This window comes from Martes martes, assembly GCF_963455335.1.
Source record: "Martes martes genome assembly, chromosome: 14".
Lineage (NCBI taxonomy): Eukaryota > Metazoa > Chordata > Mammalia > Carnivora > Mustelidae > Martes > Martes martes.
The window spans coordinates 52351791-52370299 of NC_137902.1; the positions used below are offsets into that span (position 1 = coordinate 52351791).

Genomic DNA, 18509 nt, shown 5'->3' on the forward strand with positions numbered 1-18509 from the left:
TTTATATTTTTCTGTTCTTTCCAATTTGTCCAAAATAAGCATGTACTATTTTTATAATTAGAAACAAACAAAAATATTATAAAAATGAATATAGTCAGGACAGCAATCCAAAGCAGCTGGGTGTTCTGGAATCAGACTGCTCATCCTTTTTGTTTACTTTGGTTATTATTCAAAGGTGCTATGTGATTGTCTAAAGCTTTGGTTTTCAAACTGCTCATAGGAGTTCTTAAGTAGTTTCACAGATCATCAAGAGGTACCAAAGGTGGATAGACATGGAGGGGTTGCCCCTGCTCCATCCAGAGTACTTCCATTTTTGTCTTTTATATGTTGGGATTCTGCATAAGATTTGATTTGAAGAAATATACTTCTTTTCCCAACGCTAAGGGAAAGTGTAAGGAACACTGCTCCAAAGGCATTTCCTGCTGATCTTCAAGGACGGCTTAGAGAAATTCTTAAAAGCCTTAAGTTTACAGAATGACTGTATCAGAACCTCAGGAAAATACTGTTAAGGACTATTTTACCTAAGACAAAAGACTTTTATGAGGTGGTATGTGATCTTTAATACTGACAAGTTAAATATCTGATGAGTCTTGTCGTTGGTCTCAGTCATACTTTGAGAACCCTCCAGGTCATGGCACGTGGCTCTCACAGAAAAAGCTGGTATCTGTTCATGTGTTTTGACCATTCGATCCTCAGGTGACTAAACAATCATTTCAAAATGAGATTTAGCCACAGCAATTCTTCTCTCCTTCTAGGTCTCATTCTATTATGCAGCCCCAGGCTAGGGCATGAATCCATAATAGTAGGCAGGCTAATTAATGAGCTAAGAGGTCATTAAGAGCTACAGGCCAGCTGGCAGACAGTGAAGGAATGCTGTATAATGTGGAATGGAGAGGTCAGAATTCAGGGTGGCCTTACGCATTACAGTAATAGAAAAGTATTTCCTACATTCTCCAGCAACATTTGCAGTGTCTAGTTTAATTCATTAGGCAGGGCCAGGATTTGTAGAAAGCAGATTCAGCTTTCAGAGACAATGATATCTCCTCAGTAGAAACACAGTGTCAGCTCCAACAACAGAGCAGAGATACCATCAAAGCCCCATGCATCATTACTTATCTTCTGCAAAAAGCAGGGGGGAGTCCTCCTTTCACTTCAGTCAGACATGGACAAGCCATAAAAAACTGTATTAGAAAAACTGGACATGACTGACCTGGTCCAAGATTCTTTGTGTAGGTGACCAAATCTTCCATGGTTTCCACCACCTCTGCCACTGTAAGATATTCCAAAATTCCTTTGCAAACTCTAATAATTTTACGAACCTGAAAATATATTTCAGTTTTTAGTCGAGTGAGTGAACAATACGTGGAAAACATGCTAATTCAGCTGGGCACCTATTCAACATTTTCTCATCCTAAACCATGACCAATCCTCCATTATTACCTTTAAGACTATCTTTAATAAGACTTTTGTCTGGAAGAGGTCTGCATGGGCCTCAGATTGCCTACCTCAGCCTCATCGAAGGTGAGAAGCAGGTCTGATGTGCCAGAGAGGATGCCCCTTGACCCATCGATGAGATAATCTCGAGCGGGCACAGAGTAAGGATCCGACTGAAGCATCTGGGCTGCCTGCACGAGCTTGGTGCAAGCGTTCTCAACCCTGTGGGGAGGGACATGGAGTTAACTCACTGACAGAACCAAGCAGAAGAATAGGACATACAAATGCAAAGAATGTAAAGGGACACCTTCACTTTTTTTCCCAACATGGAAAACAGCCAAGGCCAATTTACAATTGGACTTTTTAGCTCTTAAAATCTACGATTAAGGGCTACACATCCATTCATCCATTCATTCATTCATTTACCTCATTCACTGCACTAAGCCCTTGTTCTTTATTGTATCTTGCCAACAAAAAATGATGACAAAATGTTTTAGACCTTTCACTTTAGGTTGCTATACATCTTTGCAACTCCTTTGTTTTCTTCTTCCTCACCCTATACACACTGCCATTAAAAGACACTACACAAAGAACGCAAGTCATTGACAACAGTTTTGGATTTAATATCTGGAACTAATAAGCCAAAGCATTGTGTTAAGTGAAATTTAATAACTGGATAACACAAAGGATTAGGAGGCAACAGAAAGTATGAAGTAATGCATAAATTTCCCATTCATCTAGCTCAATGGATTTGACAAATCCACTGGACTGTTTGAAAACAACCCTGCAAAACTATATTGTTAATTAAAACCTCACTAGCATTAATAACTGGACCAGTTATTAATAGTTCAATGTTAATACAGTTTAATAACATAGACAACCCGATCATATGTAACAGTGAATGAATGAATGAAAGAATGAATGAATGAATCCGTGAAGAGCAAGACCTCACGGCTAAGGTTTTGGATCAGTATTAAAGGACTGGTTGTTTACTGTTCCTTTTAAATTTTTAAATTAAAATTTTAATTTAATTTTAACTTATAGAATATATATATTCATATTTATGAGTCAATGAAAAATCACCTTTTTTCCACTATCTCCTAGGCATTCAAATTCCATCTACTTGCAACCAATGTTATGAGTTTCCTCTGTATTCTTCAAAAGGAGACACTTTATGCATACAGAAACAAAAACAGGCTTCTCCCTTTTTTAAACAAATAGGATCATACCAGGCATACTCTGCATTCTGCTTTTCCAACTTAATTTAACTTAGAGATATTCTAATAAAAGTACATGAAGAGCCTCTTCATTCTTTAATATAGCAACATAACTAGTCCATAATTTATTAGTCTGCTACATAAATCACCTTGAAAAATGTCATTGTAAAAGGTATATATCTGTAGGACACAGGCCAGAAAGGAATTGCTTAATCGAAAGTGTAGACACTTACAGTTTTGACAAATGCTGCCATACTGCCCTCCACAGAGATTATTTACATTCCCCCCCATAATGGATGACAGCAGTACCTGCTTCCTCTGTCTCAACAACTCGGAATTTAATCAAACTTAAGTTTATCCTCACCAATATGATAGACCAAAATTGGATCTCAATATAGTTTTTTAATTAAGGTGAAATTCACATAACACACAATTAGTTGCTCTAAAGGGTACATACAAATCAATGGCATTTCGTGTATTCACAATGATGAGCAACTGCCACCTCTCTCTGGGATCGAAACTTTTATCACTTCAGAAATGCACCCTGATCCCACTATGTAATCAATTCCCATTTTCCCCTTCTCCCCCATCCCCTGGTAACCAGTAATCTGCTATCTGTCTCTACGAATTTACTTATTCCGGATATATCATATAAAGGAATCATGTGATATGTGACTTTCTGTGTCTGGCTTCTTTCACTGAGCATAAATCCTTTCAAGGTTCATCCTGGTGATAGCCCGTGTCAGTGGTTTGTTCTTTTTCATACCTGAATAATATCTTATTATATGTGCATATGCAAAAATTTAAAAATTTCCTTATCCATCCATGTATTGATGGACATCTGGATTATTTCCACCTTTTGGCAAAAATGCTGCTACTAACAGTCATACACAAATTTCCACATGGATTTAGGTTTTCATTTCTCTTGGATATATACCTACAGGCGGAAGTCTATGTTAATTTTTTTTGAGGATGTGCCAACCTGTTTTCCACAGCAACTGCACCACTCTACATTCCCACTGGCTTTGTTGAAGAGTTCCTATTTCTTTACATCTTTGCCAACACTTGTTATTTTTTGGTTTTTAAGGTTTGGGGGGTTAAACCCATCCTACTGGGTATGAAGTGGTATCTCATTGTGGTTCTGATGTGATTTCTTTACTGACTGTAGCTGTTGAACAACTTTTCATGTGCCTGTGGGCTATTTGTATATCTTCTTTGGAGAAAATGTTTATTGAAGTCCTTTGGTTTTGTTTGTTTGTTTTTTAGATTTTATTTATTTATTTGTCAGAGAGAGAGAGTGCCCAAGCAGGCAGAGTGGCAGGGAGAGGCAGAGAGAAAAGTAGGCTCCCTGCTGAGCAGAGAGCCCGATGTGGGACTCGATCCCAGGACCCTGAGACCACGACCTGAGCAGAAGGCAGCGGCTTAACCCACTGAGCCACGCCTTTGTTTATTTTTTAATTGGGATGTCTGTCTTGTTGAGTTGCTGAATTATTTATATACTCTGAGTATTAAATATTTATTAGATATATAATTTGCAAATATTTTCCCCTATTCTGTATGTGCTTTTTACTCAACATAGTTTTAATTTGCCTTTATTTTATTATTAATGAAGTTAAGAATATTTTTATTTTTTTAATTGCAAAATAAAATTACACAAAGACTGTTAGACAATTATGCTCAAATACCACATACACAACAATCAGACTTCAGAAATGAAATATTACCAAGTACTTCAGAAGCCCTACCCTAACCAACAGTTCCTTATTTTCCACAACTAATCATTATCCTGATTTTTGTTAAATTAGTCTCTTAATTTTTTTGTATACTTCCAGCACCTATGTATCTATACATACCTAAACAATGCATCATTTAGTTTTGTCTATATTAAAGTCTTAAGTAAGTGTAATTACACTGTTATATATGCTTCTGCGACTATTCTTCTGTTCAATATTACAATTTCAGAACAATAGCTAATATGTCATACACTGTATGGATATAGCATAATTTATTTACCCATTTGACTTCAGGTTATTATGTTTTTTACTGGTGTTTATATCACTAATACTACTATGAGCATTCTTTTTTTTTTTTTTTAAGATTTTATTTATTTATTTGAGAGAGAGCATGAGAGGGGAGAAGGTCAGAGGGAGAAGCAGACTCCCCGCGGAGCTGGAAGCCCAATGTGGGACTCAATCCCGGGACTCCAGAATCACGACCTGAGCCAAAGGCAGTCGCTTAACCAACTGAGCCAATCGGGCACCCTTCCTTGAACATTCTTGTACTGCCTTCTGGTGCACACAAACAGCATATCTAGTCGTGGAAAACTGAGTTGCAGAAAATGCATATATTCAATTCAACCAAGGAAAGCCAAACAGTTTTCCAAAGTGGTTACAGCAGTGTTCACAACTGCTCCACAACCTTACCAACACTTGGCATTGTGAATTTTTTAATTTGCCAACATGGTCATTATGAAATGCTAAATTATTATGAATTTAATTTGCATGTCCCTGTTACTAATGAAAACGTTGTGGGTAGTTGTTTTTGTTTTTGTTTTTGTTTTTAATTTTTAGTGTTTATGGGCCCCCAAAGTTTTGACAGGTAGCATTTTTGTTGTCATCCAGCTCTAAATAATTCTCATTATGACATCTTTGACCATGAATTGTTTGGATATTTTAAAATATACTTCAAAACATAAGGGGCTTTTCTAGTTATCTTTTTGCTATTGATTTATCATCACATGCATCGTGCCAGAGAATATGGCCTGTAAGATAACAAGGTTGTAATGTGTTGAGGCTAGCTTGATGGCTTAACACATTATCAATTTTTATAAATTTTCTATGTGTGCGTGAAAACAAGGACATGCTCCAATTTTTATGTGAAATATTTTACATATTTCATTAGCTCAAGCTTGTTAATTAAAATTGTTCAAATTTTCTATATCCTTGCTGATATTTATTGTCTATTTCATCTATCAATTACTGAGTGATGAAACTTCCTAACATAACAACAGATTAGTCTATATCTCCTTATAGTTCTATTTGTTTTATATATATTGAAGATAACTTTTTTTTTTTAAGATTTTACTTATTTAGGGGCGCCTACGTGGCTCAGTGGGTTAAGCCTCTGCCTTCGGCTCAGGTCATGATCTCAGGGTCCTGGGATCGAGCCCCACATCTGGCTCTCTGCTCAGCAGGGAACCTGCTTCCTCCTCTCTGTCTCTGCCTGCCTCTCTGCATACTTGTGATCTCTATCTGTCAAATAAATAAATAAAATCTTAAAAACAAAAAAGATTTTACTTATTTATTTGAGAGCAAAAGTGAGAGAGATCACAGAGGGAAAAGGAGAAGCAGACTCGTTGCTGAGTGGAGAGCTCAATGCGGGGCTCAATCCCAGGACCCTGGGATCATGATCTGAGGCAAAGGCAGACACTTAACAACTGAGTCACCCACGTGCTCCAAGCTAACTTTTTAGGTACATATAAGTTTATAATTATTATATAACCTGACCCTATTTGTCATTATGTAACACCTCTCTATGTCTCCAATAATGTTTGTTGCCTTAATGTATATTTTGTCTGACATTAACATTCCGAATCAGTTTTCTTGGACTATTTTCAATCTCTCTGTCATTATGTTTTAGATATATCTTTTTAAATAATATATAGCTATATATTTTTAATCCAGCTTAAGAATTCTTAACTTAATGATTTAGCCCATTTAGATTTATTAATATTACTGGTATATTTAGAATTATTTCCCTTTTTTTCAAGATTTTACTTATTTATTTGAGAGAGAGAGAAAGAGAGAAAGCAAGAGCAGGGGGAGGGGCAGATGGAGAGAGAGAAGCAGACAGGTGCCAGACATGGGGCTCGATCCCAGCACCCCAGGATCATGACCTGAGCAGAAGGCAGACACCAACAGACTGAGTCACCCAGGCACCCCATCTTTTTATTTTTTTTAGAATTTTTTTACTTTTTTATTAGAGAGAGAGTGAGAAGGGCAGAGGGACAGGGAAAGAGAGAATCCTAAGCAGACTCCATACTCAGCACAGACCCTGACGTGGGGCTCAATCCCACAACCCTGAGATCATGATCTTAGTGGAAATCAAGAGTCAGACACTTAACCAACTGAGCCACCCAGATGCCCCTAGAATTATTTTCATATCTTATTACTTATTTTTCATATAGCCTGTAATTTTAACTTATTTTTTCCCCTTTTCTTATCTTTTTTTTTGGGGGGGGGAGAAGATTGCTAGTTTTTTCTACCTTTTTCTTACTCCCTATACTACTAATTGTGAAGATTACACACTCTGTTCTTTTTGAGGGTACTCTAAATATTTTAGCATGCATACTTGGCATGTTAAAAATCTAAAATAAAAGCTGTCCTCTTCACACAGTTAGCAGTTCATCAGTCTCATAAAAATCTAAAATGAGTCAATATTTTTACCTCCTTCCCAAAGAAAGAGTGATCTTAGGATATTTAATTCCCAATCATCCTTTTCCTGAGCTTTTTGCTATTGTTTTCAAGCTTTGCTTGATGTTTACATTGTTCCCATGTATAAAATGTTTTATCTTTCATTTTAAACCTTAAATCTTACTAGATATTAGATTGTTATACTATATAGGTCAAAGTTTGTTTATGTTTACCAACAAAGTGTCCCATATTTTGGCTAATCATTCCCTCTCATATCTCAGGTCTTACATCTAGAATCATCTGATTCTGTCTGGATTACATTCTTTAGAATTTCCTCTACTAAGAGAATGATGGTGATAACATGTAAATATTTTTGTTCGAAAATGGATATTTTGTCCTCTACTTCAAAGACTATTTCAGTAGTACAGATTTCTAGGTTGACAGCTGTTGTATTACACATTGAAGGTATTATTTCTCTAACATAACAAAAGAAGCAGAAAAAGATATGATGACAGAAACAGAGGTAAGAGTGATGCAGGGCTAAAAGCCAAGGAATTTAAGCAGCTTCTAGAAGCTGGAAAAGGCAAAGAAACAGGTACTCTGGAATCACCAGAAGAAACACAACTCTGCTAACCCATTTTGGACTTCTGAACTCCAGAACTGGATGACAAAACATTTGTGTTGTGTTTGATACAACAATGACATGACACTGGCCTCCAACTGTAATTTGCCAGGCATACAAATAAGCATGAAAACACCACCCACAATGAAAAGAAAAAACAATAATTTGAAAACAATCCAGAAATGACACACATGACAGAATTAATAGACAAGAACATTAAAACCATTATTAAAACTGTATTCCATATGTTCAAATGGTAAAGGAAAGTTTGAGTATATTATTTTTTTTAAAGATTTTTATTTATTTATTTGACACAGATAGAGAGAGATCACAAGTAGGCAGAGAGAGGGGAAACAGGCTCCCCGCTGAGCAGAGAGCCCAGTGTGGGACTCGATCCCAGGACCCTGAGATCCTTACCTAAGCCGAAGGCAGAGGCTCAACCCACTGAGCCACCTAGGAGTCCCAAGTTTGAGTATATTAAATAAATGAAAGATTAAAAAAAACAAGCCTCAAACAGAACAACTGGAAATGTGTCTGATACAAAAATACACTCAATAAATTACTAGCAGATAAGAAACTGCATGAAAAAAAGATTAGTGAAATTCAAATCATAGCAATTAAAATTATTCAAAATATAGCAGGGAGAAAAAAAGACTTAAAAAAATGAATAGATCATCATTAGTTGTAGTACAACTTGAAGCAGCCTAATATATTTGCAATTTGAGTCCCCAAAAGAGAGGAAGGAGGAGACAGAAAATAATATTTGAAGAAATGATGGCCAAAATTTGTCTATATTTAATGACCACTATAAAGCCCCAGGTCCAAGAAGCTCAATAAACCCCAAGCATATAAAATATGAAGAGAACTACAACAGGGCACATAAATTGCTTAAAGGCACATAAATAAACTGCTTAAAGCCAAGATTAAAAAAAAAAAATATTAGGGTGCCTGCGCGGCTCAGTGGGTTAAGCCTCTGCCTTCAGCTCAGGTCCTGGGATCAAGCCCCACATCGGGCTCTCTGCTCGGTGGGGAGCCTGCTTCCCTCTCTCTCTGCCTGCCTTTCTGTCTACTTGTGATTTCTTTCTCTGTCAAATAAATAAATAAAATCTTTAAAAAAAAAAAGAAAAAATATTAAAAAAAGGAAGAGAAAAATGACACTTTAAACACAGAGGAACAAAGAATAACAGACTTCTCATTGGAAACAAAGCAAGCCATAGGACAGTGAAGTACTAGAAGAAAAAAAACAAACCTGTCCACCTCAAAATCTACACCCCTAAAAATACACATTTCAAAAATTAAGGTGAAATAAAGACTTTTTCAGATATGTAAAAGCTGAAAGAATTAATCAGCAGCAAACCTGAACTATAGGATAGATTAAAGGAAATCTTCAGGAAGAAGGAAAATTATACCATCCGGAAACTTGGATTTACAGGGGGGAAAATGACAACTAACAAACAACAAAATGATATAAATAACAAAATGTTAACTATGTGAGTAAACATTAAAAAATTCTTATTATTTAAATATGTTTAAAATACAACTGACTACACAAGAACCTTTTAAAAACTGAAGTTTAAAAAAGTAAAGTTGATTCAGCTGGCTAGATTCACAGGAAGGACTGGCCTGGCCAATGATTATGCCAGATGTTTTCCATAAATCAAATGAACCACAATTACATGGAAACATATTTAAGACAGGTATACAATGCACAATATGGCAGAAAATACCTGCTGTGCAACTAGTTAAATTTTATGATTAAAAATGTTTCCGGAATTTAAGAAACAAAACAAATGAGCAAGGGGGAAAAAAGAGCAGACAAGCCAAGAAGACTCTTAACTGCTGAGAACAAATTGATGGTAATTACCTGGGGGTGGGGGTGGGGGGAGATGAAATAGCTGGTGGAGATTAAGGTGTGGTCTTGTTGTGATGGGCACCAGGTGTCGTATGAAAGTGAATTACTATATTGTACACCTGAAACTAATATAACACTGTTTTTTTTTTAAAGAAGATTTTATTTATATATTTGGGAGAGAGAGCACAGACGGAAAGGGAGAAGCAGACTCCCCACTGAGCCAGGACCTGATGTGGGACTCGATCCCAGGACCTTAAGATCATGGCCTGAGCCAAAGGCAGATGCTTAATGACTAAGCTACCAAGGTACCCCATAACACTATATGTTAACTATACTGAAATTAAAATAAAATAAAATAAATAACAATTTGTAAATGAAAAGTTTAAAATATTCAAAAGAATATTTTTATATTATTATAAATTATAATTCATATGATATTATTTATATAATATTAAAGGAATATTCAAAAGAATATTTCAAAAGATCTTTAGGGATGGCCAACCACTCACTGAAGACCATTAGTTGAAAGAGCACTGACATCTTGCTTCAAGATTTTTTATATCCACTCCTGCTAATTCAAACAGCTCTCTCTCTCCCCTCTTCTGCTTGTCTAACCACTACTTATTATCTTAGATTCTGCCTTTAAATGACTCTTCCTGGGGCACCTGAGTGGCTCAGTGGGTTGAGCCTCTGCCTTCGGCTCAGGTCATGATCCCAGGTCCTAGGATAGAGCCCTGCATCAGGCTTTTTGCTCAGCGGGGAGCCTGCTTCCCCGCCCCCTGCCTGCCTCTCTGCCTACTTGTGATCTCTCTCTCTGTGTCAAATAAATAAATAAAATCTTTAAAAATAAATAAATAAATAAATGACTCTTTCTTCAGGAAACCATCCCAAATCTACAAGTACCTCTCCTACGTACTCCCACGAGATTTATCGCACCCTCTCAGTTTACTCTATTTTCCGCAAGACTCTAAGTTCAGCAAGGCCAAGAACCTTGTCTATCTTGTTCATTAATGCATTCACAAAGCCGAGTGCCTGACACATAACAAATGTCCAATAAATATTTGTTGAATGAATGAATAAATGAATTTTCACCCAGTACAGGCCCGTAAAGATCATTAACTTTAAAAAGTCACAAAACTTGATTTTATTTCCAGGTACCATGAATGCTGATGAAATTAAAGCAAACAAACCTAAGAATCACAGAATACAATGGTTGTGCTACACTTGCTTGCAAGGATCCAGTGACTGCATAAGTGTTTCAAATGTGGAAAAAAACAAAAAACCATCATGGAGAAAAGAAACAGAAAAAAAAAAGATGAAATCGAAAAGCTCTGCAGGAATCAATTTGATTCTCCACTAATGGTTCCCTTGTGTGGTAAAATGATAGGGCTAAAACAGACACTGTACCATTTTTTCTACAATAAGACATCCGATCTGTACATTAAAATTTAATGGCATTCATAAAAGCCAAACAAATCCCACCATGACTAACCAGTGGTTAGAAACAGATACGAGTCTGTTTTGTCTGCTGAAAATGAGATTTTATTAAAACATTCAAGCTGCCTTCTTCTTAAAGTGATCTTCTACTTTTTAAGACAAATCTAAATTTTTTAAAAAACATTTTAAAGAAAGACAGTAGGGAGAAGATCTGTTTCCTAAATAATTATGTATCTTGACTATATCCTAATAATACTGATTTAGACACTTTAAATCAATCAACTACCAGTTGATTGTTGAAAGAGAAGTTGAAAGCTTCTCTCTGCCTTTGAGTCTTCAACTTAAATTAACAGAAAATTCTTGTGCTTTAGATCAGTGGACCAATGACAGCCCCACAGGACCCAACAGATGCTCACTCATAAGCCACTAATCCATTCTTTCCAGGATTACACATGATATAACTTGATGCAATTTAAGATATATATACAAAGACCCCTAGCTACTCAGTCCCATGTGATTTCAATTATCACTAATCAAGGAGCTTAAGCTTATGGTGAATTTTTAATTAAAGAAATACAAGAGAAAAACAGATCCAGATATTACAGAGATTGATTGCCATAAGTCATTTTGCAGGTTCTACTAGACTGCATCCAATCTTAAATTCCTTTAGTTTCATTCGTTCATGTATTTGTTCCTCTAACTACTGAGGACCTGCTATGAATCCTAGGTACACAAGGTATTTTTAAGTCCCTACCTTCAGAAGGTTACCACCTCAGGAGGAGAAGACATACAGGTAAACGAAAATGCCTCAGTATTTAGAAGGACATCGAGCACATGCCAAGGGGACATAAGAGTGGAAAGGGTCATTTTCACCTGAGAAATCAGGAAAGTAGTGATGGGGAAGGTGCAGACATCGCTCCTGCCTCAGAAGCTCAGGACTACTCACAGAGATGATCCTCTGCACAGCGTCTCTCTGCATTGTTTTTCCAGTGGAACAATATGCTCTATCTCACACACACACACACACACACACACACACACACACACACGTAGTCCTTTCTGTGAAAAATAACATGCATTTGTCATAGACCTGGTTTGACTAGAGAGGGCAGTCTACTCTAACAAAGTGTAGGGAACCCACCCACTCTGAAGCCACACACCCTCAGTCTGCTCCTCCAAAAATCACCTAGCAGGGGCAACTTGGTGCTCAGTCGTTAAACGTCTGCCTTCGGCGCAGGTCATGATCCCAGGGTCCTAGGATCTAGCCCCGCACTGGGCTCCCTGCTCTGCAGGAAGCCTGCTTTTCCCTCTTCTACTCCCCTTGCTTGTGTTTTCTCTTGCTGTGTCTCTCTCTGTCAAACAAATAAATAAAAATCTTTAAAAATCATCTAGCAAATCCCAGCTCACTGCTTTAGCAGAGGGAAGAAGAGAGAACTTTGGAACAAAATAATGTAAAGGAAACAGTGCACTGGGCCTAATTAGACATATACTGCTCCATAATGTAAAACTGAAAAGCTCTCTAAAAACATCAACAAATTAAACGTCTACCCACTGCAAAAAAAAAAAAAAAAAAAGAAAGAAAGAAAGAAAAGAAAAGAAAACAAATATGTTGGGGGTGGGGGAATAAATAAAATCTGAATTTAATCAGTATAGCCATTTAGGCTATACACACACTGACACACACACACACACAAACACACACACACGCATGCATTCTGTTTGCTAAAAACTGAAGTGCTGTGAAACAGAACACCTAAAAATTTGATTTCACAGAAGTCGGATTACCCTGGATCACACCCAAGGAAGCAGGTGTTAACATTTTGGACCTGTCCTTTCACGAGAGAGAGAGTTGGTCAGGCCACATGCATGTCCATCTCACAAAACAACATTTGGAAGACAGGAAGGAAAGAGGTGAAAGAAGGAGAACATGATCAACTGGTGGGTGAGGCCCCCCCCCTGCCCCCATGGCCACTGCGCTCAGCACTTCCATCATCGCAATTTCCCACCAAGCTGGCCTTGGCAAAATTATTTGGCAGGCAAAATTGCCTGTCAAGGCTATTCCTGCTCTTATCTTAATCCTTGCTGAGACTTCCTTTCCTTCCCATCTGTGTAGGGTTTCTCAGAGGTCAAGAAAGACCCAGATCACTTCCAAGTCTGAGAAGCCTATCATATTTCAAAATTAAGAAATGCAAAATCAGGGCCATAAAAATGGTGGTACACTTAAGTGTTTACATCTAATAATTTTAATTGCACGATAAACACCTTTTTTAAGGATTTTATTTATTTACTGGGGGGGGGGGGGCAGAGGAGGAGGAAGAGGAAGAGGGGAAGAATCCCAAGCGGACTCCATGGTGAGCCCAGAGCCCAAGATGCAGGGCTTGATCTCATGATCTAGAGATCATGACCTGAGCTGAGACCAAGAGTCAGATGCTTAACCAACCAAGCCACCCACATGCCCCAAACCTTCTTTTAAGAATCCATCTTTTAGGGGCGCCTAGGTAGCTCAGTGGGTTAAAGCCTCTGTCTTCGCTCAGGTCATGATCCCAGGGTCCTGGGATCGAGCCCCATATCGGGCTCTCTGCTCAGCGGGGAGCCTGCTTCCCCCATCTCTCTGCCTGCCTCTCGGCCTACTTATGATCTCTCTCTCTCTCTGCCAAATCAGTAAATAAAATCTTTTAAATAAATAATCCCTCTTTGGGGGCATAAAAGTAGCCAGTCCATTAAGCGTCAGCCTTAGGCTCAACTCATGATCCCAGGGTCCTGGGGTTGAGCCCCGCATGCGGCTCCCTGCTCAGCAGAACCTGCTTCTCCCTTTCCCTCTGCCTGCCGCTCTGCCTACTACTTGTGCTCTCTCTGTCAAGTTTAAAAAACAAAACAAAACAAAACAAAACCTTTAAGACTCCCTCTTTTTCTCTATAACTACATATCCACATATCATTTGAAAATAATATTACAGTCCAGACCTGAGCCTGAGAGAGACGCCAGGGTATCGGGTCAGGGTCAGGCCCTCAAATTCTTTCTGCTTTCCCATATTTAGAGCCTAGCCTTAGTTGAACATATGATAAGTGAAAATGACTGCTGAGGCCTTGAAAATTCTCCCTTCACCAGGCATTTAAGCATTTAAATCATTAACCTGAGGAATGAGCTCCTGTGAAATTTCAGGCATCGGCAACTGACAGTTTAGCCTATTTCTAGTGTCCCTCCTATAGGAAGTCCCACCTCTATAAGCAATTCATTTCATCCTCAGATCTTATTGTATATATACACAGGATTGAAAAGTAATAATAAAAATAATGGATGTGAATGGGATGCCCAGGTGGCTCAGTCAGTTGGTCAAGCATCCAACCCTTGGCTTCAGCTCAGATCATGATCTCAGGGGCCTTGGATGAAGCCCTGCAGCGGGCTCCACACTCAGCAGGGAGTCTGCTTGAGGATTCTCTCTCTCCCTCTCTCCCTGCCCCTATCCTCACTCACACTCTCTCTCTCTCTTTAAAATAAATAAATTCACCTTTTAAAAAAAATAATAGATGTGAAGATTACAAAAGTCTCAGGAAGATGTGTGAAAATAAACATTTCTACTATATACTTGCCATTGGCACAAACTTTACTTCGAAACCTCAAATGTAGAATCATCCCATGGCATCCCAGGACTAGGACTAGCCAATATGCTTTGGTCCTGGTGTTGCCATTTTGAGAAAGGTCAAGGATCCTCCGCCATTAGTCATCTAGAAACCCGAGTGAAGGCCACAAGAATAGTTAGAGTTTTTAGGAGGGAGTTGGGAACACTGAGTACAATGACAAACTTTAATCCAGTTCAAGTAGAAAGTACATGGTAGCAATTCACCCGCATGTACACTGTGATAACAACAAACTGGCTGCTCCAGCCCCGTGCTCCCAGATTTACAGATCCTCCAGGCCCCCATTCACCAATTACTCCTAGCCCTTTCTTAACTCAGTGATAGTAAAGGACACTGCATGTATACACCCAAAACTAAAATTAGAAACCACAATGAGTCACATTTAAAACATCCAAAGCCTTTTAAGGGCCACACCAATCTCTCTTTGCTGAACATGTACACTGAGATACCGAAGCTAAAAGATACACAGAAATACCAGTGGCTCACTAAATTCTTTTCTTTCAGATGAGAGTAGGAGAGTAGGTGACCGGTTTTAACTTAGTCTTCAAACAAAACAGGATTCTGCCAGAGCCGAAAGATTAACTGAAGAGGAAGTGGCATGTTGGAAAGAAAGGTTAAGAGTGTCACTAATGCCCAAACCACATGCTCTCTTCATTCTTGGTAGGCCGCTTATTTGAAAGGTAGAGTATGAGTCATACACTTTGAATCCTTTAAAGCCTGAATGATTAGCAATAGTCTTTTTCCCCACTTCCTTCACACCCTGTTCAAATCTGGCATCTGTGAAGGGAGAGGAGATTCGAGCCTGCAAGGTTGAGGCAAGAGCTCTGCTACCTCTAGATCCAATGGCTCCTATGGTCCTTCCTCCCTCTCATGGTAGGATTACAGCAGAAACAGAAGACTGCAGAAGCAAGTGTGTCTTACAGATACTAGCAGGTTTTTAATGTATCTTAAAGCTACTGTGATGAATAAAACAAAAGTTTATTTTAAAACATTATAAAATCACTACATCTTTCATTCTCACCCATTTTTAAACAAATGGTAATAAAAATCTCACTATTATTATTTGAAGGTCCTTATGCTAAAAAAAAAAGTTGATAATCACTGTTCTACAGCAGAATGTAATGAATGAGTTAGGAGTATAAATATCTAAATACAAAATGGAATGGCTATTCCATTCCCAAAAAACTGCCAAGAACTAAGATATGGTTTACCAAAAAATCTGGAGATACAAGTCAACAGTAGACTAACATCAATCAACAGCTATTCTTTAAAAACGGCAATAAATGAGTGACTGGGTGACTCAGTCAGTTCAGTGTCTGACTCTTGATTTCAGCTCAGATCTTGATCTCAGTCAGGGTCATGGGATCGGGCCACATAGGCCTCCATGCTCAGCTGGGAATCTGCTAGAGATTCTCTCTCTTCCTTTCCCTTTGCCTCATCCCCTGCTCATGCACACGAACATGCTCACTCTCTCTCTAATAAATATATAAACCTTTTTAAAAAGAGTAACAGGGTGCCTGGGTGGCTCAGTTGGTTGGGCCACTGCCTTCAGCTCAGGTCAGAGTCCCCGGATGGAGTCCCACATCGGGCTCCCAGCTCTGCAGGGAGTCTGCTTCTCCCTCTGACCTTCTCCCCTCTCATGCTCTCTCTCACTCTCTCTTGCTCAAATAAATGAATAAAATCTTTAAAAAAAAAAAAAAGGGTAACAAATAACAAAATACTTGACAGAATTTAGGACCCAGGAGAATCATAACCTTGTAACCACTTACTACTAATAATATTGCTTTGAGATATATAAAGCTAAAGCTGACAATTATGAGAAAAACTGACAAGCCTACAATTACTGTAGGAGATTTCAACATACTTCATCACAGACTGATAGTTCAAACAGACAAAATAGTAAGGCAATAAAAAGTTTGATCGGTAATATTTAGGAGCTCCTGGCTGACTCAGTCAGTAGAGTGTACAACTCTTGATCTCAGGGTTGTGAGCTCAAGTCAACTCCATGCTGGGTGTAGAGATTACTTAAAAATAAAATCTTAAAACAATTATAATAATAATGTTTATATGTTGACTTAATGCAGGCAAAAAAAAATATACTTTCTTTTCAAGTAAACATAGCACACTTAGCAAAACTGACATATATTATATCACAAAAGAATTTCCAAGAATTAATATTATATCAATCATGTTTTGGGCATAATGCAATTAAATTACAAATAGAACAATAGAAAGATAGTAAAAAGAATTTTGAAAATTTTAAAATGCACTCCTAAATAAAGCATATCATTAAAGATGAGATCACAACGAAATCACAATTATTAAAGTTTCCAGAGCTGGAGAATTCACAATCCCATCTACAACTGCATCAAAAAGAATAACAAACCTAAGAATAAATTTAACCAAGGAGGTGAAAGGCCTATATATTGAAAACAACAAAACATTAATGAAATAAATTTAAGACACAAATAAACAGAAAGGTATCCCACATTCATGGCTTAGAAGAATTAATATCATTAAAATATCCATCCTACACAAAGTAATATACAGATTCAATGCAATCCCTCTCAAAATTTCAGTGGCATTTTTCACAGAAATAGAACAATCCTAAAATTTGTATGGAACCAAAAAAGATCCCGAATAGACAAAACAATCTTGAGAAAGAAGAACAAAGCTGGAGGCATCACACTCCCTGATTTCAAACTATGTTACAAAGCTATAGTAATTAAAACAGTATGGTATTGGCTTAAAAACAGACACATAAATCAATGGAACAGAGAGTTCAGAATAAACCCACATATGTATGTTCAACTAATTTAAGGCAAAGAAGTAAAGAATATACATGGTGAAAGGACAGTCTCTTCAATAAATAATGTTGGTAAAACTGGAGAGCCACATGCAAAAGAATAAAAGTGGACCTCTACCTTTTTTCTTTTTTTAAGTAGGCTCCATGCCCAGCACAGAGCCCAATGCAGGGTTTGAACTCCCAACCTCAAGATCAAGACCTGAGCTGAGATCAAGAATCAGATGCTAAACCAACCAAACCACCCAGGTGCCCCAAAACTAGACCCCTATCTTCCATCACTCACAAAAATTAACTCAAAATGGACTCAAGACTTGAATATAAAACCTGAAACCATGATACTCTTAGAAGACAACATAAGTGGTAAGCTCCTTGGCACAGGTCTTCATGATTTTTCTAATCTAACAACAAAAGCAAAAGCAACAAAAGCAAAAACTACATCATACTAAAAATCTTTTACACAGCAAAGAAAGCCATCAACAGAATGAAAAGGCAACCTAGTGAACAGGAGAAAATATTTGTAAATTGTATATCTGATAAGGGGCTAATATCCAAAATACATAAAGAACTCCTATAACTCAAGAGCAAAAAACCCCCATCAATCCAATTAAAAATGGGCAGAAGATATGAAAGGACATTTTTCCAAAGAAGACATACAAACTGCCAACAGGCACATGAAAAAGTGCCCTATATCACTAATCATCAGGAAAATGCAAATCAAAACCACAATGAGATATCCCCTTACACCAGTCAGAATGGCTATTATCAAAAAGACTAGAAATAACAAGTGTTGAAAAGGATGTGGAGAAAAGGGAACTCTTGTACACTGTTGGTGGCAATTCAAACTGGTGCAGCCACTATGGAAAACAGTATGGAGGTTTCTCAAAAAATTAAAAATAGAAATATCGTATGATCCAGCAATTTTGCTTCTCGGTATTTACACAAAGAAAATGAAAACACTAACTTGAAAAGATATATGCACACTTATGTTCACTACAACATTACTTATTAGAATAGCCAAGATATGGAAACATCTTAAGTGTCTATCGATGGATAAATGGATAAAGAAACTGCTATATATAATTAAATATTAT

At 37.6% G+C, this 18509-nt stretch overlaps 1 protein-coding gene across 2 annotated transcripts in view; it reads right to left on the reverse strand.

Annotated features, from left to right (window-relative positions):
• Positions 1-18509, reverse strand: part of VCL (vinculin) — a 114211-nt gene that overhangs the window by 45632 nt on the left and 50070 nt on the right. For both annotated transcript variants that reach the window (XM_080822507.1, XM_080822508.1), the window contains exons 3-4: positions 1506-1656; positions 1211-1319 (exon numbers count right to left, since the gene is read on the reverse strand). In XM_080822507.1, coding sequence (XP_080678633.1) covers positions 1211-1319; positions 1506-1656 — 260 coding nt within the window. The remainder of the gene's footprint in view (positions 1-1210; positions 1320-1505; positions 1657-18509) is intronic.